General features: G+C 36.5%; 2 protein-coding genes across 12 annotated transcripts in view; one reads left to right on the forward strand and one right to left on the reverse strand.

Moving 5' to 3' along the window:
* The window catches only part of ST7L (suppression of tumorigenicity 7 like), a 121,221-nt gene extending 108,898 nt beyond the window's left edge, over positions 1-12,323 (reverse strand). For 5 of the 11 annotated variants that reach the window (XM_045511686.2, XM_074370169.1, XM_045511685.2 and 2 more), the window contains exons 1-5: positions 11,459-11,701; positions 9,621-9,703; positions 6,866-7,028; positions 4,118-4,172; positions 156-271 (exon numbers count right to left, since the gene is read on the reverse strand). In XM_045511686.2, coding sequence (XP_045367642.1) covers positions 156-271; positions 4,118-4,172; positions 6,866-7,028; positions 9,621-9,703; positions 11,459-11,666 — 625 coding nt within the window. In that variant the 5' untranslated portion in view covers positions 11,667-11,701. Of the gene's footprint in view, positions 1-155; positions 272-4,117; positions 4,173-6,865; positions 7,029-9,620; positions 9,704-11,458; positions 11,703-11,841; positions 12,156-12,193 lie in introns of those variants that run through there. The other 6 variants (XM_010948316.3, XM_045511684.2, XM_074370170.1 and 3 more) reach the window with 5 other exon arrangements.
* Positions 12,290-24,440, forward strand: part of CAPZA1 (capping actin protein of muscle Z-line subunit alpha 1) — a 38,303-nt gene continuing 26,152 nt past the window's right edge. Inside the window, exon 1 of the mRNA XM_010948313.3 lies at positions 12,290-12,415. Coding sequence (XP_010946615.1) covers positions 12,377-12,415 — 39 coding nt within the window. The 5' untranslated portion in view covers positions 12,290-12,376. The remainder of the gene's footprint in view (positions 12,416-24,440) is intronic.

The raw sequence follows: 24,440 nt of genomic DNA on the forward strand, positions 1-24,440 counted from the left end.
CCATCATAATTGGTTTTAATTTAATCTGGGTTTCTTATCAGTGATGCAAACAACTCCAAGCCAAATAACATTGTATATTATAATAAATAACTCTAAAAAACTTTAAAAATAATTTTATAACTATTGTTTACCCCATGAACAGATATGATACATACCTGTGTCTGAAGGACGTAAAAAATCCGTGTCACAGGTAAAAAAGGTCTGATGATCCTGAGCTGACAAATTCATGTCATAGTAAGTAAGTGGCTCTTTACCAGTCACCCAAGTGTATCTTTACCAAAACACAAGAAAATATGTAAATTGAACATGAGAGGGCATCTGTCTGCTACAACAGACACTATCTAAAATTCAAAACACGGCTCATACACCTTAATATCAAAAAAAAAAAAAAAAAACAAGCAACCCAATCAAAAAATGGGCAGAAGACCTAAATAGACATCTCTCCAAAGAAGACATCCAGATGGCCAACAGGCACATGAAAAGATGCTCAACATCAGTAATTGTTAGAGAAATGCAAATCAAAACTACAATGAGATATCACCTCACATCAGTCAGGATGGCCATCATTAAAAAGTCCACAAAAATCCTTGAGAGGGTGTGGAGAAAAAGGAACTCTCCTACACTGTTGGTGGGAATGTAAGTTGGTGCAGCCACTAAGGAGGACAGTATGTTGATTCCTCAAAAAAACAAAAATAGATTTACCATATAATCCAGTAATCCCACTCCTGGGCATATATCCAGAGGAAAATATAATTTGAAAAGATACATGCACCCCAATGTTCACAAGCAGCACTATTTACAATAGCCAAGACATAGAAACAACCCAAATATCCATCAACAGATGATTGGATAAAGAAGGTGTGGTATAGATACAAAAGGGAATACTAGTCAGCCACAGAAAAGAATAAAAAGTGCCATTTGCAGCAACATGGATGGGCCTGGAGATTGTCATTCTAAGTGAAGTAAGTCAGGAAGAGAAGGAAAAATACCATATGATATAACTTATATGTGGAATCTAAAAAAAAGGACACAGTGGGGAGGATATAGCTCAAGTGGAAGAGTGCATGCTTAGCATGCTCGAGGTCCTGGGTTCAATCCCCAGTAGCTCCTCTAGAAATATATAAATAAATACATACATACATACCTAATTACCTCCTTCCCTCCCCTCCAAAAATTAAAAAATTAAAAAAAATTTAAAAAGGGAAAAAAAAGGACACAAATGAACTTATCTACAAAACAAAACCAGACACACAGACACAGTGGTTACCAGTGGTAAAGGAGGTGGGAAGGGATAAATTGGGAATTTGAAATTTGCACCTCTTGGGGAGTGATAGAAATGTTAGCTATTTTGATCGTGGTGGTGGTTTTGTTGGTATATACATCTGTTAAAATTTATCAAATTGTACATCTGAAATATGTGTAGTTTACTGTACAGGAATCATACCACAATAAAGGTGTTAGAAATATACATATGTATAAAAATTTTTTCAAGTTTAATCTTAAAAAAAAAGATGACAAAGAGCTTGCAAAGCATAAAAGCAAAGAGAAACTTTTTTCAGATTTTACTAAATTAGAAATTTAAACTTTTGTATCCCCTTGAAACCCTCAATAATTAATAGCAAGTTAACAAATTGGTGAATAAATACATTTAAAAATATCTAATCTCAGTAGTTGGCAAACAGCAAATTAAAATAACTAATTTTTACTTTTCACCTATAAAATTGACAAATACATGTTGTCAAGGGTAGGGTGGTATAGAGATTCACACATATTGCTGTTATAAATATAAACTGGCATTTGTATTTCTCTTTCCAGAAATTAGATATCTATCAATTAGATAACATCTATCAAGAGTCTTAAAAATATTCACACCTAGCTAGGATGGGTATGCGGAATTCCATTATACCACTCTCTCTACTTTTGTTTATTTTTGAAATTTTCCAACATTAAGAAAAGAAAAAATTTAAAGGAAAAAAAAAAAAACCTGTTCACACCTTTTGATTTAGTAATCCCAGAGCTACAAATCAACCCTAAGGAAATAATCATACATATGGCTAAATATTTACATACAAAGATACCCCTGTAGTGTAAATGTTAACAGTAAAATATAATCTGTGAGCTAGATAGGGGAGCAGTAGGTAAATTATGTATGTCACCTCCATATAACAGACTGTAGTACAACCATTAAAAGTTATGTTCTTGGAGAAATTTATGTTTTGAAGAAATTCTGTGGGAAATTCACACACAGTATTAGAAAAAAAGATGTAAAGCTATACATATATAAATGACATTAAAGTTCTGTTTCTATATATGCATTAGATGAAAAACTGAATGGAAATACTAATAGCAGTTATCACTTAGTGGTAGAAAAAGGTGAAATTTCTTATCTTAGTATCAGAAACACTTATATTTTGTTTCAAATGATTCATTTATCTTAATGCAAAATTCTAAATTACATTGGTTGGGGGAGGGTATAGCTCAGTGATAGAGTGTGTGCTTAGCATGCATGAGGTCCTGATTTCAATCCCCAGGCCCTCCATTAATATAAATAAATAAATGAACCTAATTACCTCCCCCCCAAAATAAAAAACAAAATGAAAAATTTTTAAATAAATAAATTACATTGATGATCATTGTGTGGTTCTGGAAAGCTTAAAAGCATATTGTAGCCAAACCTTAGCAAGTATATGGAACTCTTTGGAATGTGTTTTATGTGTTAGCTTCATATGTTAGCTTTGTTCCAGGGTCCATTTTATGGCCTGATCCTTATTTTTAACTTTACTAAGTAGACACTGTAAGACAACAAAAAGGTCCTTAAAACTTTTTAATAAATACAGTGAGAAGTTCAAGGACCTGTTTTTTGCAGAATCCATTAATACAAGCACCATCAGCCCAACTTTGCAGGACTGGGACTCCTGTGAGGCATGTCAGGTCCTCGGGGTACAAAATTTAAGGGAGCCCTTACTCTTGGGGTTGAGTTTATGTCAGCAAGTTAAAAAGGCAAATGTCTTAACATTAATTATGAAATTAGTTGTTACTTTCCAGTTCCATGAATCATACTTTGAGAACCACTGATCTAAAACAAAGACCTGATTCTTCTATTTATAAACCTTTGATGGCTTCTGATTGACTAAGAATAATGTCTAAAATCTTTATGTAGTATATAAGTTCCTTCATCAGTTTCCCCCAGTCTATTTTCTAGCCTCACTTGTAGCTCTAGCTCTCATACCATACTGTGTACTCTAGCCTAACTACGCTGTGTGGTTTTCTGATCCTTCCTCTGCTTAGAATGTTCTTCATCTGGCAACCTTCTTGTCACCTTTTACAGTGTGTTCACGTTTAAATGTCACCTCCTTTCTAAAGCCTTCCCTACTTTCCCCAGAGCAAAATTAATACTTCCTTTTTATCTCTCATAAAAGCTTAGCTTTTGCTTCCCAGGATGTGACTGTCCTACACTATCAAGTCCTTAAGCACAGAGGTTAATCATTTAGTATTCTCATCATTTTGTATAGTGCCTATACATAGTAAACGTATAGAGTTTCCTGTTCAATGAATTAAATGAATCTATCTCCAGGTAAAACACAGCCCTTCTCAAAATAAAAATAAAGTATCTTAGGTCATAAGCTTCAAAAAATATTTTCTCATTTAGAGTAAAAACTGGAAGAGAAACGGACAGAGTAGTATAGACAGGGAATGGCAATATAAGAATACTATGCTTTCTACAGTTGCACAGATGAAATTCTTATTCACATACAGATTGATATTTTCTAGTGAATCCTCAAACAAAGTTGAAATTGAGCACATATGCACAGAAATGACATTAGTAATTTTTTCTTAATCTCATGAATTCTTTGAAAAAGCTTTCTGCCATAAACAAAGGGCCAAATGTATACTTATTATATATTACAAACATATGGTTTGAAGCAATGTTTCTCATGATTATAAAAGTAAATACAGTCGAGAGGCTGCCAACTAGACCTTGGTCTAATAATTTTTCCTTATTATATACCAGTATGTCCAACTAGAAAAGCTGTGATATATTTATAAAAACAAATGTTTTCGTAATACTTTTACTCTAAAGCCAATGCCATAATTATACTGAACGTAAAATTAATACCTCCTATATTCTGCTCCTCTGAAAAGATTTAGGGGATTTCTCCATACCTTGCATTCTAAAAAACAAAGGGAAAAAAGGAGAAAATGAGACAGTTTAATAAAGTACAGTTATATCTTAATTTAACTAACACTTATTGTATAGTCACTGTATACTAAGCATAGTGCTAGCCACATACAGCACAGAGATGAATAAGGCATGGATCACCCCTGCTGTCATGCAGCACACAATCAAATCTAGTCATTCCCTTATTTCTGTCCCCATAGCATTTGGCTCATAACTCAAGTATAGCATTTGCCATATTACAAGATGACTATCAGTTTGGTTTTCAGTTTCTGCCTTTAAAATATGAGCTTTTAATACTTTGGTCATTTTGTATTTCTGGAGCCAACCACAACATTTGGAACTAACTTGTTTAACAGTATTAAATGTAGCATGAGAATTAGTTATATAAACTATCAACTAAACTGTGTGATAAGTGCTGTGGTAGAGGTATCCTTTGTTCCCAGAGATAAAAAGGAAGTATTAATTTTGCTCTGGGGAAAGTAGGGAAGGCTTTAGAAAGGAGGTGACATTTAAACGTGAACACACTGTAAAAGGTGACAAGAAGGTTGCCAGATGAAGAACATTCTAAGCAGAGGAAGGATCAGAAAACCACACAGCGTAGTTAGGCTAGAGTACACAGTATGGTATGAGAGCTAGAGCTACAAGTGAGGCTAGAAAATAGACCGGGGGAAACTGATGAAGGAGCTTATATACTACATAAAGATTTTAGACATTATTCTTAGTCAATCAGAAGCCATCAAAGGTTTATAAATAGAAGAATCAGGTCTTTGTTTTAGATCAGTGGTTCTCAAAGTATGATTCATGGGACTGGAAAGTAACAACTAATTTCATAATAAATGTTAAGACATTTGCCTTTTTAACTTGCTGACATAAACTCAACCCCAAGAGTAAGGGCTCCCTTAAATTTTGTACCCCAAGGACCTGACATGCCTCACAGGAGTCCCAGTCCTGCAAAGTTGGGCTGATGGTACAAAATCAATCGTTGGCAAAACTGCTGACACTTTAGCATGAGTCAAAGCAGTGACATCAAACTGTACTAGTAACCACTGGTTTCCTTACCCTCTCCCTAGTAAACAAGGCAACCAAGTATGATGGTTGTCTCCAGAATAAGCAATTGTTTTTTGAGCTGAAATGATCTTTTTTTTTTCATGAAGCATCACTTTTACTGGAAAGATCCATCAAGAGACAAACTTATGATTATTCAGGATAACTGGCAGACATTTTCTCACAGTTGAACAAAGTGGGTCTGTCAAATTTAAGGAAGAAAAAACAGTATTTGTTGCTAAGGATAAAATTTGTGCTTTTAAGTATATATCAGAATTTTGAAAAACCTGTAAGTGTTACTGTGAGCCTGATAATTTCCCAATATTTAAAGGCTTTTCTGAGAGACTGGCAGTGATACTAACAAATGTGATTTTTTTTTCCTTTGGCGGGGAGGGTATAGCTGAGTGTTAGAGTGTGTGCTTAGCATGCACAAGGTCCTAGGTTCAATCCCCAGTACCTCCATTAAAAAAGTAAATAAATAAACCTAATTACCTCCCCACCAAATCAGGGTGCCAACACCATTAGGTTCTGGTGAGAGCTTCTTGAGGACAGATTTATGTAATATTCATCTTAATATGCCTTATTCTTATGAGTTCTGTAATTATTTTATGAAAAAGGAGAAAGGAGAAGGGGAAAGAAAGTTACCATTACTGCTTCCTGTACTCTTGAATGGCTGCCAACCCCATCCCTACTATTCCTGGTCAACACCCACGCGTGCTTCAGGGCTCAGTTTAAACAGTTCTTTCTCAGAGGCTTTCCCTGCCTGCTCCTAAAAAGTGCCAGCAATTGCACCCAGGTAGTATTTTTCTACTAAACTAATATAACTCTAGTGATTAGTTTTATTGAACAAATGAGACATTATACATTCTATGGAATTAACACTGTATGATTATTACCTATAGTGAATGAAAGGAACAATAATCCAAAAATGTCATCTCTATTTGGCTTTGAAATTTTAACTTTCCTAACTGCGTATCATTAGTAAAATTTACTTTGTAGTAGTAGATACATATAGAGGAATAGTTACAATTTTAGTATGACAATAGAATTTTCATATATGAATAACTGAAATTTTGATGTTGTTGTAAATATATTGAAAAGAAAAAGTATTTTTCCTAACTTTGCTCTCTTGGCAGAGATGGAGAATTGTCTCCGTTCTCTCCTTTATTAGTAACAAGATCCCCTTATCACCTGGGCATATGTGCACTGAGAAGATGATTACACTTCCTAGCCTGCGTACAGCTAGTTCTGGCCACTTGACAAAGATGTGACCAGTAGGTAGTAAGTTGAAATAGTATATAACACTTTTGGTAAGTGTCCTTGGTGGCTCTGGGGTGGGGTATAGGGAAAGGATGCCTTTCTCCTGGCCTATTTTTTTTCTTACTGACTGGAATGTGGATAGGATGGCTGAAGCCAGAGCAACTATCTTGGATCACAAGGAAAACTGCACTGGAGATGGCAGGCTAACGAAACAGAAGGAGTCTAGGTCTCTGATGATCATTGCTCTCCATCTCAGCCATGAATTACCTGTATTTGTAAGAATGGCAAACTTCTGTCTACTGTTGTGAGTTTTCTATCTGCCACAGTAAACACAATCGTAACTATACAGCTCTGAAAACACATTGAATAAGTAGTAGTCACCTGACAAATTCTGTCTGTTGGTTTCACTTTCTTTGCTGCTGGAAGGAGAACCTGGGTCTGAAATGCTGCTTTCTGTTCCTCCCATCAATGGTCGCAAATGGTTTACAGATACTTGCTCAATAAAAGATGTGCCATGCTTATGGAAGTACCACCATTCAAATATCTGTGACAAACAGAAAACATCTTTCATTTAAAACAGAACTGATCAGCAGATATGAGCTCAAATCAAAACATTCTCTCAAGATGTTCCTATTTAATTCAGCACTTTAAATGTGCTCTCCTTCTGAAACAATAAGCTAAACACAGGATGCCCTGACAACACATGCTGAGCCAAGGTAAAAATACCTTTTTGTACTTTCGTAATGAAATTCAGACAAGCTGAGGCAACACTAGAAGAAATATGTTTATAAATAAAGCAATTAAAAAACAATAAGAAGTGTTTAATCTATAAATAATGTAACTACCATGTTACATTATAATTTTTTTCCTATCTGCAGCATAATTAAAAGAAAAACAAATTTGAAACAACTAATACTGTGGAGTAAGTGGTGGATTAAGTAGAAGACTAGGGTTAGAATGCCCACATTTGACTCCCAGTTCAGCCAAATATTAGCTAGATGCTTGGGCAAGTCACTTAACTTCTAACCTCTCAGAACTTCGATGTCCTATCTATTAAATATGATTAACAAGAATTGCAAATACTTTTGAAAATAAAGTACTACTTTAGTATTTGGCAGTATTATTAATGTAGGTTAAAAGTCAGGTTGATTCCCACATTGAACCACTTAAAAATCAGGATATTCACTTCTTCCTGTTTCCATGATTTATCATTGTTATAAAAAGAGGAATCAAAAGCAGCTCTCTGTGTTGAATTAGCAGAATGTTTCATATTTGGATACTCCAGCCTTCTCAACTCCCTTTGACTAGCTCCTTCAGATTTCAGTGTAAATGACATATCCGTAGGGAACTTTTCCTGATTCCACAGAATAGAAAGTTGTGTTATGCATACCCACTGGATCCTGTGTTTTCCTTTCAAAGTAATCTTTTCACTTATAATACTTAGTTAAACAACTGGCTTTGTTGCTATTCTTCAAGCTCCCAAGCACACTACCTGTTCAGATAGAAGTAAGACAGCAGCACAGTTCGCTTCCTCTTTTCAGGTGGTAAAAGAAATTACAAATGTAATAAAATTCGCTAATAAAAATTCATCTATATTTCAAAGGTAATGACGGAGTTTAACCTTTAGACTGCTACTTGAATTTCCTAATTTTTGTACATTTAAAACTGGTTTAAAAAATGTAATGACAAATTTTAAAAACTGTCTTACATATTATATATATAAGTTACATACTATTTATATAATATATATAAATTCCCCCTCCCTTATAAATGAGGAAAGTAAGACTCAGAATTTATGTGACTTGGCCAAAGTTATCAGGTAGTAGGTGGCAGAGTCAATACTCAAAACTACATCTTCTGATTTCAAGACCAACGCTTTTTCTGTTACATCAGCTATTTAAAGATAGCTATCTTCTTTATTTGGATTTTTATATGCTATTGGCAAAATGTGCTAAAATATGAGTAAGCTTTATAAGTCAATAAATTTTGAGGCTTTTAATAAAAGTTTTCACCCAGAATTCCTCCATCATTTTTTTTTTAAGTCAAGAGAAAAATCTCTTTCTTATCTGGCACTTCACTTTAACAAAACGATCAAGTAGTCATCCCTATTTAAAAAAAAAACAACACTCCAATACAAATGCCATTATTTGTACATTTTGACTATAGTTATAGAGCACCACCTAGAGATGAGAAAAAAATACAGAAAAATTTTATTGGCCATGCATGCCATAATACTGCCTAAGATTTTTATCTGTAGCAGTGTTTTTCCAAAGTTTATAGCAGGCAACACTAGTTCCTAGAGATGTTAATAGAGATTATAAATTAAAAAAAAAATCTTTTTATATTAAAAATGAGAGCTTGGTTAAATAATGCAAGGAAAAGCTGAATTAAAGTTAAACGGGTTTCTTTATTGTGGGACTTCTTAGAATAATGTGTCCAAAATTCATTAAGTGCTACCATGTTGTTGCAAGCTTTCACACACAATATCTCATTTAGTCTTCAAAACTCTATGAAGTTGATACTATTATTATTCCCAATGTACAGATGAGGAAATTGGAGCTTAGAAAAGTCAGTTAACTTGCTCGAAGTCACACAATTAAAGTGATGGTTAGTCCAGCTCCAAAACCCTGCTCAAGACACAGATTAATTCTTAGTCTGCTCAACGTTGCTAACATTAAAGTACTAGAAGATTTTATATATAGAAACTTGTATATCCAGGCTGTCTTGAAATCATTTGAAAAATTGTAAGATCTGGTAACACCAGTCTGCAAGTCAACATGATAACAATTAGCTTTAGCCTCTTCCAGAAGGAGCATGCACTGTTCAGATTACCCAGTCTTCAAAGTAAATACATTTAATTCTTACACTCTGCCCATTTCACTAATTTTGTTACCAAGCAAGCATTTAGTTCACAACCCATCTCCCACTCCCTGCGTTCCCCACAACATACTGTAGTCTTTTATATCCAAATGAATACTGCCAATCTCTAACAGTGGAGGGGGAGTTTCAGTGTTTTTTCAAATGCTAAACACATTTCAAGAATGCTTATCTCTAAGTATTTATAATTATTTTATTAACCATATAAATAGATTTGATTTTTAAATACCAAAGCATGAAGGAAATGGAAACTACTTACAAATATTAGTCCCGATATCAAAGAAGATGTTCCTGTAAGTGCCACATAAAATTTGGGTGTCAATGAATTTAAAAATACTGTCACTGCCAAAAAGAAGAAAAAGAAAATCAAAGTTTAAAAAAAGAAGTAGTCAAGTTATAAATACGCAAGTGTCTTTAAGAGTGGGGTTACATAAATTAATACCTAGAATGAGATTCATTTGAGAAAGTTGTAATATTTTAAAAGCTACTTTAAATTCCCATTGTATCATATCTTAAAAATGCCTTCACACATATTAAGGGTAGAATTTTACACTGCTGATTTGTTAAATAAACAAATCAAAATGAGAAAATTTGTCTTGCTTTTGAAAATAAAACCAATAAAATATAAATCATAATTTCACAAGAACATTTGCAATTCCATAAGGATGAGCTAGACAAATACCCTGTTACAAAGGAAGTTTAAAACTGCTCCCTAATTATTTTGCTGAGATTCAAACTAGTGTTTCAAATTAGAGGGAAGGAAAACAGCGTATTTGGTATGTCAGCTAGAGAGGCAAAATAGCCCAAAGAGAATAGGAACAACTAAGAGCTCCTTGTATCTGACTCACTGAAAACCTGGACCAGATTCCTCACTTCAAATAACTGTCTCATAAATTCTTTAGGTTTCAGAAAGAAATAAAAATCTGTAAACAGCCTCTCTCATCTAAATGGTGTATCTAGTTAACATGGAGAAAGATAAATGATAAACTCAATGAATAACATTTTACTGAGCGTACAAACCACTAGTAAGCACTTCATTAACCTGTAACAGAAACACCAAATTAGCTTTTTCAAACAGTAAAAGGCCAATTTATTTAGCTTGTTTTAGTGTGTTAGCTGTATCTGAATTTACAAACTATGTTCTAAAAAAGTTCAAAACATTTCAGAACATTATCTCACAGCCTTCCATGTCATCTCATGGAATAGAAACAAGGGCATTTGTTTTCTCTTGCTACAGAAAAATAAACCACAGTACTGACAGCCACAATCATCACATAACAGAAATGCTTCCATCATAATCTGAGGTTGTCAATTTGTAAAGACGTAGTAAGAGGCCCTAGCTCCCATTCACTTTATCCTGGCTACAGCTAAAGGATATTATTTGCAGAACCCAAGGGGATCATCACCTCTTAAACATCTTTGTATCTTCAGGCCACACTACACAGCAAGCTCTCTACAAATGCTGAAAACGAACTAGGGAAAGAACTCATTGCTGTTTGTAGCCCGTTCTCTTTACTTCCTGAACTGTTATATTTTAATGAGCAACAAATAATCTACTCAAGATAAGGCTTAAAACACAGAACGAACAAAAATATAACTAAAACTATTTCTTGCCAGAACTATTTTAAAACATGAGAATGGTTGGTTAAGATCGTGGTGTTTTCCTTCATTCAGATCTTTGTTGTCTGGGTGTGGATTCTCTCAGCTGAGCAGGGGAGAATGAGAGTAATTATTTTCAAGGGATCCTACCAATGGTGAGGGTGTATATAAATATTGCATCCACGTCAGAAAATGTTCTCATCTGTCCTACCACCTGAAGCTTGTCAGGTGGCTTTTCCTCCGGTAAACGAGGACAGAAGAGAGAGGGCGGATCTTAAGAGATCTAGAGAGGAGCCGGTAACTGCAGCTCAGGTTTGACAATCAGCTGCGGAGTAGTGACCCAAGACAAAAAGAACCCAGTCGGTCGCGCACACCGACAGCTTCTCCGAAGCCCTCCAGTGACTACCGAGAATCTCTGCCACTTGGCCCTTGCCCCCGGCACCGCTCCTCGCACGTCCCCCTCCCACTCCCGTCCCCAGGGAGCTCTGGGCCTCTCACCCGCTGCTAAATTCTCACACAGCCTCAGCGGGACCCTCAGAGCGTAAAGCAGCCCCAACCCCGCCACGAACCACAGCGAGGCCCCAGTGCCGGCCAGCCCGGCCCGCAGGCGCTCCCTCCAGCCCAGCGGCGGGCTCATGCCGGGAGCTGGTGCAGTAGGAGACGCCGCAGCAGTCGCTGCTTCACCTAAGCCGTCACCATCCGCCATCTTGCCTCTCCCCCAGGCGCCGGGAGTTGGGAGGGGAGAAGAGCAGGAAACCGGGAGTCGGGAATCCTGGGATAGTGGCGGACCTGAAGTTGGCTTCGGGGAAGGCTGAGCGCCCCAAGGAATAGGGACCGAGAAGATTTGGAAGGTGGAGGAGCATCCCAGGACTCGGGGCTACCTGTTCCTTTCGAGGGCGGGAAGGGCCGAATAGCGGCACCTATTTTGGAAGAACTGGACTGAGATGTGACCCGAGTGTTCTGGCCTCCATACGAGTAAGGGTCACCTTTCACCCCATTCCTGGGCTGGAAAAAGCGGCCAACCGTTCCATAATCCAAGCAGCAGTTAGCCCTTTGGACTCGACTGCCATGGAGAGCAGTGGGGCTGGGAAAGTCTATAGAAGTAGCAACTGCAATTTGGTCGGTTGGAGCTCGGGCTTCAATACCAGTCGAAACACGCTCCCAGCATCCCAAAGATGGAAGGGGAAATGGATATAACTCAATGAGGAAGATACTAGATTTAAAATTATTTACGGCAAGCCGACTTCCTGCGGCACGGGTACCCGGAGCCATCGACCCCGCCCGAAACTGATATGGCGCCCCCGCGGTCGGCGTTTCCGGGCGCGTCCTTCCGATGGTCCTCGCGGTGATTCCATCACTCGGCTTCCTTCCCGGCCTGCCTCGCGCCGGGGCCGGGCTGGGCCAGAGCAGCCCAAGATGGCCGACTTCGAGGATCGGGTGTCGGATGAGGAGAAGGTAAGGGGTCCGCCTCTCTCTCTTACCTCTTCCCGCTACTAGGAACAGAGGCCCGCCCCGGCTGCGGTGGGGACCCTGGCAGTACCCCCAGCAGAATGAAGCTTCTTGGCTCGTGCTGGCATACGCTCTCCGCAGTCGGGACGCTTCCCTCTTTAAGGGCTGTCCTCTGCCTCACGGTGGCCCCAGTTCCCCATTCCTCAACTCTCTTTTCCTCCAGGGCCTGAGGCACAGCCCCGTGGCCTTCCTGCGAGAGAGGAGACTTTACTTTTTTGAATTGTGACTGGATTCTTGTAATTAAGAGAGGGGGCAATGATGATGTCGCGACGTATCAAGAAGCAGTTATTTTACCGCCAGTAGCTGTTGGGGCTCACCCCATCCCCCCATTTTTAGAAATGATTGAGGCTAGTCTAGGGCGAGTCACTTCCTGGTCAGGGTGGCCTCTTAACTTCCCTTTTGCTCCTCCTTCCTCAGGAAGTGCTTTTGCTGTCACGACTCCTCGACAGGGCGAGGTCCCTAATGTGTTGGCCGCTTTTCCACACACACCTCTTTGCCCACATACTGGGGGCTGAAGTAATTAGCAATAATAAATGTGTAAGCCTCAGCACTTTTGCTTCAGAATTTGAACACCACTCTATTCCCTGTAGACAATCCCTTGACTGTATGTATACGCCCCCCCCCCGTGACGCCCTCCCTTGCGTCTTACATCCTCTTAACGATAATTTTTGAGAAATAGTTTTAGATTGCTGTTGACAGACAGGAATAGCCAAGGAATATTTTTCTTTTTAACTCCAGAAAGGTTTTATATAGCACATAAGCCTCATGTTAACACTTTGGAGTCTGGACAAAGCATCCTGGCTTCTTTGATGCTCCACTGTGGTGTCTTTGATTATAGTTGAATTCATCAGTGTGTAATTTGTATATTTGTTTCTTAAAAAGTGTTTTAAGTACAATAGAATATTCTACCTTAAGGGGAATAATTTTTTTTTCCTGATGACTGCACAGCTTTCTTAACAGTCTGTCAGGATTTTCAGTAAATGTGTTAAAGATTTTATAGCCTGTGGAAATTACAGTGATTTCACTACATAACTCATACTAGGTCAAGAATTATGTTTTTTGTTTCCCACAGTGTGATGCGCACCCTTGAATGCTATGTAAATGTGTCTGGGTTCTTTCCTTTTTTAATAAAAGAGATTGGGATGGTGGAAGGGAGTTTATGGTCCAAGAATTCTCTGTACAGAATAATTTGATGTATCATACTTACATATGCTGTGCCATTTTGAAATGCTGAAGAATGTGCAAAACAGTCACAAGTCATTGAACAACACTTCAGAATTAGGTTTTCTCTTGCTTGGAAATTGATTCGTATAAATGTATAAATGTATAACAGGCATTTTATATTGCATGTGAACTTATGCTGGAGAGAAAACTATAATTAAATGTTTATTCTAAGGCAAACAGTTATGATTCGGATGAAATTAAATTACAGTGAAAATCATGGGATAACATAACATCTGTTAGCCCAACTGATAGTCCACTTACTTTAAGCAAAAATACTGTTACACAAAATTTCACTAAGAATTAAGGTAACAATAAACTTCGAAGTTTATTGTGCCTAAGTGATACTACATTTACCAGTGTTGAGTTTTTGTCTTTGACACAGTGTTAGAATGCCTTTTTAATTAAACTTGGGGAAAATATGTATTTCAAAGTGCAAATTAAGGTGTCCTCAGATTGACAGTGTTAGTAATACTAATAGCCTTGATTTTATAACAGCAGATCTGTGACCAGTTTTATCTCCCAACATACTTTTGTCACTTAATTTTAGTTATGACATAGCAAGCAAATCATAATTAGCAAGGTAAATTACTGACTAAAGATGTTAATGAATTTCATATTCAGTAAACAGCTTTTAGATTAACTATGTTGTCTTCATTAGTATAGATAATTAAGAATAGCTGATATAATAAAAATCTCATGATGAGAAGGTATAGCTTAAGTGGTAGAGTGCATGCTTAGTATACACAAGGTCCTGGGTTCAATCCCTAGTACCTCCTCTAAAAATAAATAAATAAGTAAACTTGATTACCTCCCCCTACCAAAAATAAAAGAAAAAGACAATAAAGAAAATAAAGAAAAAAATCTTATGATAAAGTCATATGATTTGAGATTACAGAAATTTTGTTAGATTTTTATTCTCAGAGATCAGTTGATCTGTATTTCTCTGTTGCGGATCTGTAAGTAAAAAGAAACGATTTTAACTTGGAAGATTACTTCAGTTCTCCTTCAACTTTATGCTTACCTTGCCCCCTTTTCCTCCAAGCTCCTGATGCCTTTTAACTAAATTCAAGAATTAAAAATATTTTTCCAAAAAGTTATTGATATGAATATCTTAGCATTCGTAAATAGTAAGTAACCCTTAAGTGAGATTCTTGTACAAAACTTTAACAACCAAGGCACTATTATAAACAGGCTATTTTCAGCCTTAGTTTGTATTGATTCTTCCTTGAAGGAATTTTGAAGTTTTCATTTTTTTCTTTTAACTAAGACCTCAGTTGCATTTGATTTGTTTTAACGCACGTGTGTCATAATGCCAAATATATTTTAATACTGCTTTTCATGTTATATTTTCTGAAAGCAGTGAACCTAGAGGTGCATTTTGTGGTGATGGTCTAAGATTTCCTTGCAAGTATTTCCATAGAAGCTAGTAAGATCAACCATTCTTATAACTAACTGCTGAAAAAGTTTTTATCACGTTATACAGAGAGGAAGTTGGGTTTTTTAACTTCTGCATTGTTACCTGAAATGGTCACGATGAGCTGCCTAAATAAAACAGGAAGTTGAAAGTATAATAATGTGCTGAAATAAATGCTTTTAGTCTTATCCTCGAGTTCAGTTTCTGAGAATGAGCTCTAGTCCCCTAGTTACTTAGATTCTTCAGTTACTTAGTTCCAAATCCTTAAAGAGACCAAAAATGACAAGATGCCATAATTAGGAAACTTGAGGTATCAGCTGAAGTACTGGTTTTGGTTCTTTGCGCCGATTCTTTCCTTTATTTCATGGTTCAGCATTTTTAAAATGAGTAAATGCAGACAGAACTTTAGGGCTAAAAAGGGGACTATTAGCATATTTTTCCCTTTCAGCCTAACTAGTAGAATGTTTGTGTACAACTTCAAAAATACCGTAACTGAAAAATGGATCTGTATGCTTTCAGTTTAGACAATATTGTCTTTAAGGCACTTTTTGAGAAACGGCTTTATCAAAATTATCTAGGAGAGATGCAGAAAATTTTGTACATAAATGCAGAAATTTGAAGGCTCTGTTAGAGCTTATGAAAAATATTTATGCTTTTAAACTGGATTTCCTTGATTATGTATTACCTTCTTAATTTACTAGGTGAGTTATTACCTTTATTGGGTCAAGTAAATCCTAAAGCTTAATTGCCATGGTGGCTTTTTAACAAGTCATTTATTGGAATTAATACTGCCATTTTTTAAATCTTCCCTTTTCAGTTAGCTTTGCTGAGTAGTAGTCATTTAATCTGTTACATAATCCTTGGACAGGAGCATAAAGCCTTAGCAGATACAAATTCAGATGCCCAATCTTTGCTGAAGAATGTAGATTTATTATAATTTCTTCTTCAATAGCTGCCTGTTTTATTAGAGTCAGCCTTAATGCTAAGCAGAGCAGTGTGATTTGTCAAAAAAAATTCAGATCCTAGATTTGTCTGATTCGAAAGCTATGCTTTTTTCACTAAACTATTTTTTCCATGTTACCATGAATGAAAAAGAAATCAGAATAGAGTCATCCATTTAATGAATTATAAATGAGGTATTGTGATATAGTGGGGAAGAGTGTCAGGAGATTTACCATCTCCTTGTGCTTTTAGCCACCACTGTGATTTTGGAAAAATTACTTACCTTTGTGGGCCTCAAAAATTGTCTTCTAAAAATAGATAAGGGAAATTGCATCAAACTGACTCAACAAAGTTTGGTGAACTTTTCAAACTCTTAATTTTAAAATAAACAAACAAACAAAAAACCTCTATTTAAAAAATTGAAGCATTACAGTGTTCCAGGAGTTTCTGTCACTGCTTTGGCATGTTTGCCCTGATAACAAAACTATGAAATCCTTGGTAACTGCAATGGTATCTTTTTATCTAGTGCCTAGCATAGCACCAGGTACATAGTGTGGGCATAAGCTATTGGTATGAAAGAGACCGACCAATCACAGCTTCACACATTGTCACATTTCCCCAGCTCGCGCTCCATCCTTCCCCCTCCCCCAATTATTTCTGGTTATCTGTAGGTATTTCCTGTATTCAGGAATGTGTCCATACTCTGGGTGCCTTTTTGGGCATTGATTGTGCCTGAGCATCTGTTGCCATTACTGGTTCTCTGTCCTGGCACTGCTAAGAACATTTGACCCCTCCTGGGAGCATTTTCCCATAAAGTTGCAAAATCCCATAAAGTTGCAAAGCCTTATGCATATCAAAATTACTGTGTGCACAGTTGTCCTTAGATATCCATGAGGGATTAGTTTCGGATACCATGGATAACAAAATCCGCTGATGCTCAAATCTCCTATATAAAATTTTGTAGTACAGCACACAGGAGCTGACTGTGTATACCTGGAGCCTTGCAAAAACCCTAATAGAAGTATTTCCTTCATTTGCTGTGAGTCCTTTTCTTTAGAGCTCAGAAGAACACGTACTATAGCATCAGGTGTCATTTGCTCTTTTCTCTCTCCGGTGCACAAACTCCTCATCTTTTTGTGTTTAAAAAAAAGAAGTTAAAGTCCTTGTACGCATCAGCTCCTGAAATTAGTCATGGTAACTTTTGAAAGACAGTTTGACTATTTGGGGATTTCTGAACTAAGTGCTAATTTTAATATATACCTACTGTGATTTTTCCTTCTCCCTTTATCAGAACCTCCTGCCAACCTCTGCGTTTCTGTTCATGCCACCGTATTCTCTTTTAGTCACATAGATTGGGACGTTGACATCATCTTTTTTGCCTGTAGCCTTTCATCTCGCATTCAATTAGTATTCCAGCCCTGTAAATTCTTCTTCCTATATTAGATTCTGTTCCTTCATTTCCATTAATTTTTTAAAAAACTATTTTAAGTATATAAGAACTATAATCACATGCTTAAAATTTAAATGGTAGGAAAGAATGAGTAAAAAGTCCCCTCCCACCCATTTTAGAGCCACCCAGTTCCCCTGAGCGACAGCCAGTATTACCAGTCTCTTCTGTTCTACACATGTTCAAACTGATAAGTATATTTTTCACTTAACAGTGTGTCTATCCTGTTCACATTCCTTCTACTATTGCCTTCATTCAGGACCTTTTCTTATGCTTGGATTATTTTTAACAGCATTCTTAATTGTTCTCTTTGCCTCCAGCCTCCCCCTTTCTGCATTTTTGCTGATTTTTCACAGTTCTTCACACTACTAAATTTTTAGCAGTAGTAAAATTTATAACTGCACATAGATATTGTTAGGGCAATGTCTGTAAAATGGAGTGTTCAATTGAATGGGTCATATGATGCAGTGTAGGTCGTACATATAACTTGTAAGCGAGAAGGCAGCATAATGCAGGCTGCACCAAAGAAAGATGGTCAGTTTATTGGAACATGAGAGAACTTTGCCTTCTAGGTAACACTGAAGTGTTTATTATGTGCTAGATACTTTATGTATTAAAATGTATTCATCTCAAAACATCCCAGTACTTGTATTATTCCCATTTTTCAGCTGAGTAAACTGAAGCACATTTGAGGTTAAAAATTATGACCAAGTATCCAGAACTAATAATAGTAGAACAGATACAGTCTCTGGTAATCTACTTCAAGACCTTTGCTCTTACCCACTTTGATTTCTTTGAGTAGATAGGTAGTGGGTTGAGATAGCAAACAGTTGTAGTGAAATGATGACATAATCCTAAACAGCAATCAGGTTTAATGGTGTGGTGACAGGAATGCTTTTATAGATTATGAAACATTGATATTCTCTGGTCATGACTGTATTATAATTATTGCCAAATTAGCTTAGTGCTCTTTTGAGCCTCTTCAAGTATGCCGCTAAGAATTCTAGTATTTAAAATGTGTTATAAACTGAACGTGTTGAGAAAAATGACAAAGTCCTCATGACAAGGCCAAGGGCACTGTCTGTCTTAAGAACCTTGTATTATGACGGTACCTTAGAACATTATTGCTTACAATAGAATCGCATACGTGTTTCTTTCAAAAGCAAGATTTCTGGGTTCTTTCCTAGACCACCTGAATCAGAATTTGGTGGGACCAATGCTCATTTATTTTTAATAAGCTTCCCAATAATTATTTGCAACTCGAGAACCTCTATCCAACTCTTAATCCTCTGCCTGTTAAGCTCAGCAGCTTGATTCATCAGGATAGTAAGACCACATCTCTCAGGGACAAACTCACACTAGCCAGACTGATGAAACAAGTGTATAAAACGAGGGTAACTACTAATTTGATAAATATAAGAGGGACTAGATTACTTTTTTCAAGTAGATCAGACACAAGGGAAATCAAATTATAATTTTTTTCAGTGTAAGCATGGAGTCAGAACCAGGGAAGGAAGCCTGTATGTATCAAAAATTTGCATATTGCAGCTTCTGCAGTCTTTCCATTCTTAATGACACCTTCATTCTTTAGTTGCTCAGGCCAAAAAGTTTAGTGTCATCTTTGATTCCTGTTTCTCTTGCAATCTACATATAGTCCATTAGCAAATCCTGTAGGCTCGGCCTTCAGAATATACCCAGAACTTGATTATTTCACCACACTGTTTATTTCAACCACTCTGGAAGAAGCTACCATGATTTCCCACATAGATTATTGCACTGGCCTTCTCTCTGGTCTCCCTCCTTCTGCTCTTGTCTCTCCATAAGCAGTCTGTCCTCAGTGTAGGACCCAGAGTGATCTGGTTAAAAAATGTAACTCAGAATATGTCACTCTACTCCTCCAGTGGTTTCCCATCTTCAGAATATAAATTCTTACTCTAACTACAAGCCCCTACATGGTCTGGGATTTTACCTCTATACTTCCTGCTTTGACCTTAACTCCTACCTATTCCTCCCCAGTCCTCTCTGTTCCGGCCACACATTCTCACTTAATGGGTCTTTGCATTTGCTCTGTTCTCTGGAGTTTCCTTCCTTCCATAGCCTTCACTTCCTTCAGATTAATCAGAAGCCACTTCAGTGAAGGCCTGTGTGGTCACCTTGTCCAAATCCAATGTAACATTTCATATCCCCTTTCCCTTTATTTTTCACTCCTTAGCATTTATCACTAGCTGGCATATCATGTAGTTTAGTTATTTAATCTTATCTACTGTCTCGCTTCCCACTTGAACTTAAGCCCTATGAGGACTATATATTTTTGAATCACTATTGCCTAAAACAGTGCCTTCGTAGTAGGCCTTCAGATACTTGTTGAATGAATGAGTGAATGAACCTTGCTTTGGTAGCATCTGTCTTGATTTCATAGTTAACTCTTAGGCAGGCTGATTTCCAGGTTTTTGTGAAGCCATATTGAGGACTCCATTACTTCCAGATTAATTTTCATTAATGGAGCTTCCCACTCAGAAGTCTTTGGCAGTTTTCCATTACCTGCAGAATAAAACCAGATTTAATATTAGCATAACTACTGCCATCTGACTCATCTTATCTTACTCTGCCTTTCTCTTTTATTATCTCCCAGATAAATCTGTTTCTACCAGACTAGTATGCTTACAAAAGGCTGTTTTTCCCCCCACCTTTTTTCACTCTTACCATTCCTTATTTGGAATGCCCTCCCTTCCCCTTCCTCTAACTCTATCTAAAGCACTTTGTGGAACCCAGCTTAGTTCCCTCCTTCCCCTTCCTTGTAGTTGTCTTTAACCATCCCAGCCCATATTCATCTCCTTCCCGTTAAGTTCTGTGCTGTATATTGTCTATAATGCTGATTTGGCAGTTTTGCTGCTTTGAATTATAGTTGTTTTGAATGATTGACGCATCTTTACTGAGGGCTATGTGTATAAATTGTTCTGGTAACAGTGGTGAATTATAAAGTTTTGAAAAGCCAAGATGCTGAGTGTATGCTTGTCTTATGTTATTTGTATCCACCATGATGATTTGCACTTAATATTAGCTTAAGGTAGTGGCTCTCAACCTTGGCAGCACATGAGAATCACCTGAAGAAGCTTTTTTAAAATTCTGATACCCAGATTCTACCCCAGATCTATTATATCAGAATCTCTGTGGGTGGAATCCAGGCATCAGTAATTTTAAAGCTCCCAGGTGGTTCTAAATGTATAGCCTTTGTTCAGAACTACAGGCTTAAGGCAAAATGGAATTTGTTGGCTTCTTTCACCATTCTCCTTTTTGTCTTTATCTTTAGTACTCACCTCGGTGCCTGGGACCCAGTAAAGTGTTGTTTGTTTTGTTTTGTGTGAATTGGTAAATACAAAGACCTGAACTTTTAAAGAAGATATTTTACTCAAAATTCAATGACATTTAGGCATTTGCTTAGGGAAAGAAAGTTAAGTATATGGTATGTCTAAGTCTGTTTCATGTTACCTCCTTTGGAGTCTTAAAATAGTACTAGATATATGAGCAGGTATTATATTCACAGATGAAGAAAGTAAGACCCAAGCAATTAAGTGCTAAAGCTGGCATGTGAAACTAGGTCTGACTCCTAATGATTTTGAAAAAAAAGTAAAATTGGTAAAAAGATACACCTTTAAGTTAGAAATACCATGACATGCCAGATAATGCACCAGATCTTAAAGGCAACATGCTTCTTGCTTCCCACTGCTTTTATTTCCATCCAGCATGGGCTCTCATGGTTGAACTCTACCCTTTTGGACTTGGCGTTTGCATCATTGCTCTCTTGCAGCTGAATTTCAAGGTGTTTAGGGTGGATTTTCCCCTAATTTCTTGATTTGGTCTGACTGTTTCCAAAACAATACTCATTGTATCTGGCCCCTTGGAACTTTTTACCATCTGCCCAATCACCAAGAGTAGGGCATGAGAATGTGTGTATTCTAACACATTTAAACTCCTAAGCAGCAAGTTGCTTACGTGATCCTTTCATTCTTTTTTTTTCTTTTTTCTAACTTAGAACAATATATCTCAGACTTTTATACTTCCTCGGTTCTTCCTCTGATTAAGCTAGACAGTCCTTTCCCTCCTTATGTATATCAACACTGTTTTACATTTAAGATAAGACAGCTTTTTTAATCTTTACTGAGATTGAGCAGCCAATACTTAATTTTTTTTTCTGTTTAGTAGTTGATAACTTAAGGCTTATTACTTACTTTGAACTTCTAAATGAACACTTAAAATACATACTTGGAAATCTTTTTACTGACCTTCTGGATGTCTTATATTAGAAGAGTCCAGAATGAGGACTAAGGAGTGATTTCCTTCTAATTTGTTGCATAGAGAACTTGTAAATTAAAAAGGAATGGTTGGGAAAGATAACTAGAAAATAAAATACAACCTATACTTTGGTTCTTATATGTTGTAAATTTTATGGTTAAGTATGTTGTTTTATGTGCTATTATACTAGGTGGCATAAAATACAGTAATGACCTATGTTAAAGAAAAATTACTCTGATATTTGTTGAAATGATAAGAAGACTTTATTCAGTACTTTTGCATTGGGGGAGAGAGATTGAGTTCAGCTCCAAATAAAGCAAAGACTGCTGGGGATTTACAGCCAGCAAGCAAAGTGAAGTGGTCAGGAGAGGGAAAATTACTGCTAAGGGCAGACTGAGGATTTACATATCAACGGTGGAGCATGAGGAATTTGATATCAAGAATGGGGGAATTCTCATTCAACTATGGGATTCTTGCTAAAATTGGGCTAGTCAGGCCATACACAAGGCTGAGATCAAGGCCTAGTTGAGAAGAGTGCTCAGCGGAGCCTGACTAAAGTTTGCTCAAAGAGAGAGTCTTTGGCCCTCTGTGTGTGTTATTAATTATTTTAATAGATCTTTAAGCAGTTATTCCTTAGAGTTGGTAGAACTTTTAAAAATGAAATTGCCCTACTTAAACTTGCCAGCTTTCCCTACCTATTTGTCTATATCTGACAAAACTTATAATTGATTACTAATAGAGAAGACAGTTCCTAAGAAGTACTTAAAATGGCTTTTAAAAGAGTTAACGTAAAACAAATTATTTGGCAGTGTCACCATCTTTTTATAGTGTTGATCCTAATTTAAGACATAGCTATATGTTTTTTAACCTTAGCTTTTGCTGATAATGTAAATCAAAATAATGGAGGAGACTGGGCCTTTGAGGAGACAGGATATATGGGAAATCTCTGTTGTTTCTCTCAACTTTGCTGTAAACCTAAAATTGCTCTTAGAAAAAATATTCTTAAAATACAAAATAATGATAATAATGACAACTATAACATCCTAAATGTCTTCAAATAGGAAAAACTCCCTTAAGAAATAAACAGTGAATTCTGTGCAAATAGAGCTTACTTCATAGTAGGATAAGAATAAGGTATAAAAATAAGTATTTACAAAAGCACGATTTACTATTTTTTGAGGTACAGTCTGGTTGAAAACACAAGTAAACTTTGAAGGATGTGTTATCAGCGGGAAGGTATAGCTCAGTGGTAGAGTGCATGCTTAGCATGCACAGGATCCTGGGCTCAATCCCTAGTACCTCCTCTAAAAATAAGTAAATAAGTAAACCTAATTACCTCCCCCTCAAAAAAAAAAAGATAAACTAAAATTTAAAAATTAAAAAAATTAACATTTTAAAATAACTATACTTCAATAAAAATATATTTAAAAAAAGGAAGATGAGTTATCACTTTAAAGCAAAGTGAAACAATCATTTGGGAAAACTTTTTTTGATTAGTAAAAAAGTTGTTGCTGTTTATAGTTCTTGATGAAGATTGTAATGATGGAGAATACTAGGTGACTAAGACCCAAAGAATTTCTGGAAAAGAGGAATTATTTTCTCAACAATTTGAAGAGTTTGTTCAGTTTAGTAATTTAAAGCAGCAGTTAATCTTGCTGTGACCAGGTAACTATAGCTAACATTTACTGAGCCTCCATGTTTTATTTTAAGTGTTTTACTGAAGACTTGTCATATATTATCTTACTTAATTTTCACAACAATCCCAAGAAGTATATACTGTCCCACTTTAGGGAGAGGGTGTGATTCAGAGACTAAGAGACTGAAATTCAAATCCATATCTGTCCAACTCCAGAGCCTGTATCTTTCCATTTTGCCATTGTACCTCATAAAAATATTAAAAAGTAAGCTCACTTCCTTAGTGTCATTTTGTTCAGAAGGGATTTTGTAAACATTTACTAATTACCTATCTGCCATTTAGTTTGCTAGGACCTATATAATATAGAAAAGGAAAGCAAGGCAGTTTGCCTAAAGAAAACTTAAGTCTTTGGGAACAGAATGATACCTATAGAACTAATTATCAACAGCAGTTACATTTTAGGTGCTATGATAAATGTTCCAAGTATGGTAGAAGTACTAAGAATTCTTGAGACTATAAAAAATGCGGAATACATCTTGGAAAGAAACAGAAGAACCCAACCCTAAAAGATAGGAATAATGTAGACAGACAAAGATGAGGAGACAGGCACAACACTCAAGGACAGTGTGAGTAAAGGTCCAGAAATAAAGTCTTTTAATACGCTAATACACTAGTAGACTAATGAGGGCAATAAAGATTTTTGTAGATGTCTTACTGGCAGAGGTTTGGCTCCTGAAGTGTACAAAATTTGGGCAGTATTAGCTGACTTGGACGTTGCTGATAATTGGACTGTGGATATTTTCTAGTGAAAGATTTCTTCTTTGCCTGTCTAGAATTATCCACCCAGCATTCACAAAGAGCTGAAGTTGTTGAATTTCAACTTGAAGTCCTCTTGTCAAGGAAATCAGTAAAAAACCTAGTTATGAATAGATGTAATGTTGAAATGTGTGGGGTCTGTTATTAAAAGATTATTAAGCTAAAAATCTGAGTTTTATAAATTTTGTAAATTTCTTTT

This window comes from Camelus bactrianus, chromosome 9 (genome assembly GCF_048773025.1).
Source record: "Camelus bactrianus isolate YW-2024 breed Bactrian camel chromosome 9, ASM4877302v1, whole genome shotgun sequence".
In the NCBI taxonomy this organism is placed as follows: domain Eukaryota; kingdom Metazoa; phylum Chordata; class Mammalia; order Artiodactyla; family Camelidae; genus Camelus; species Camelus bactrianus.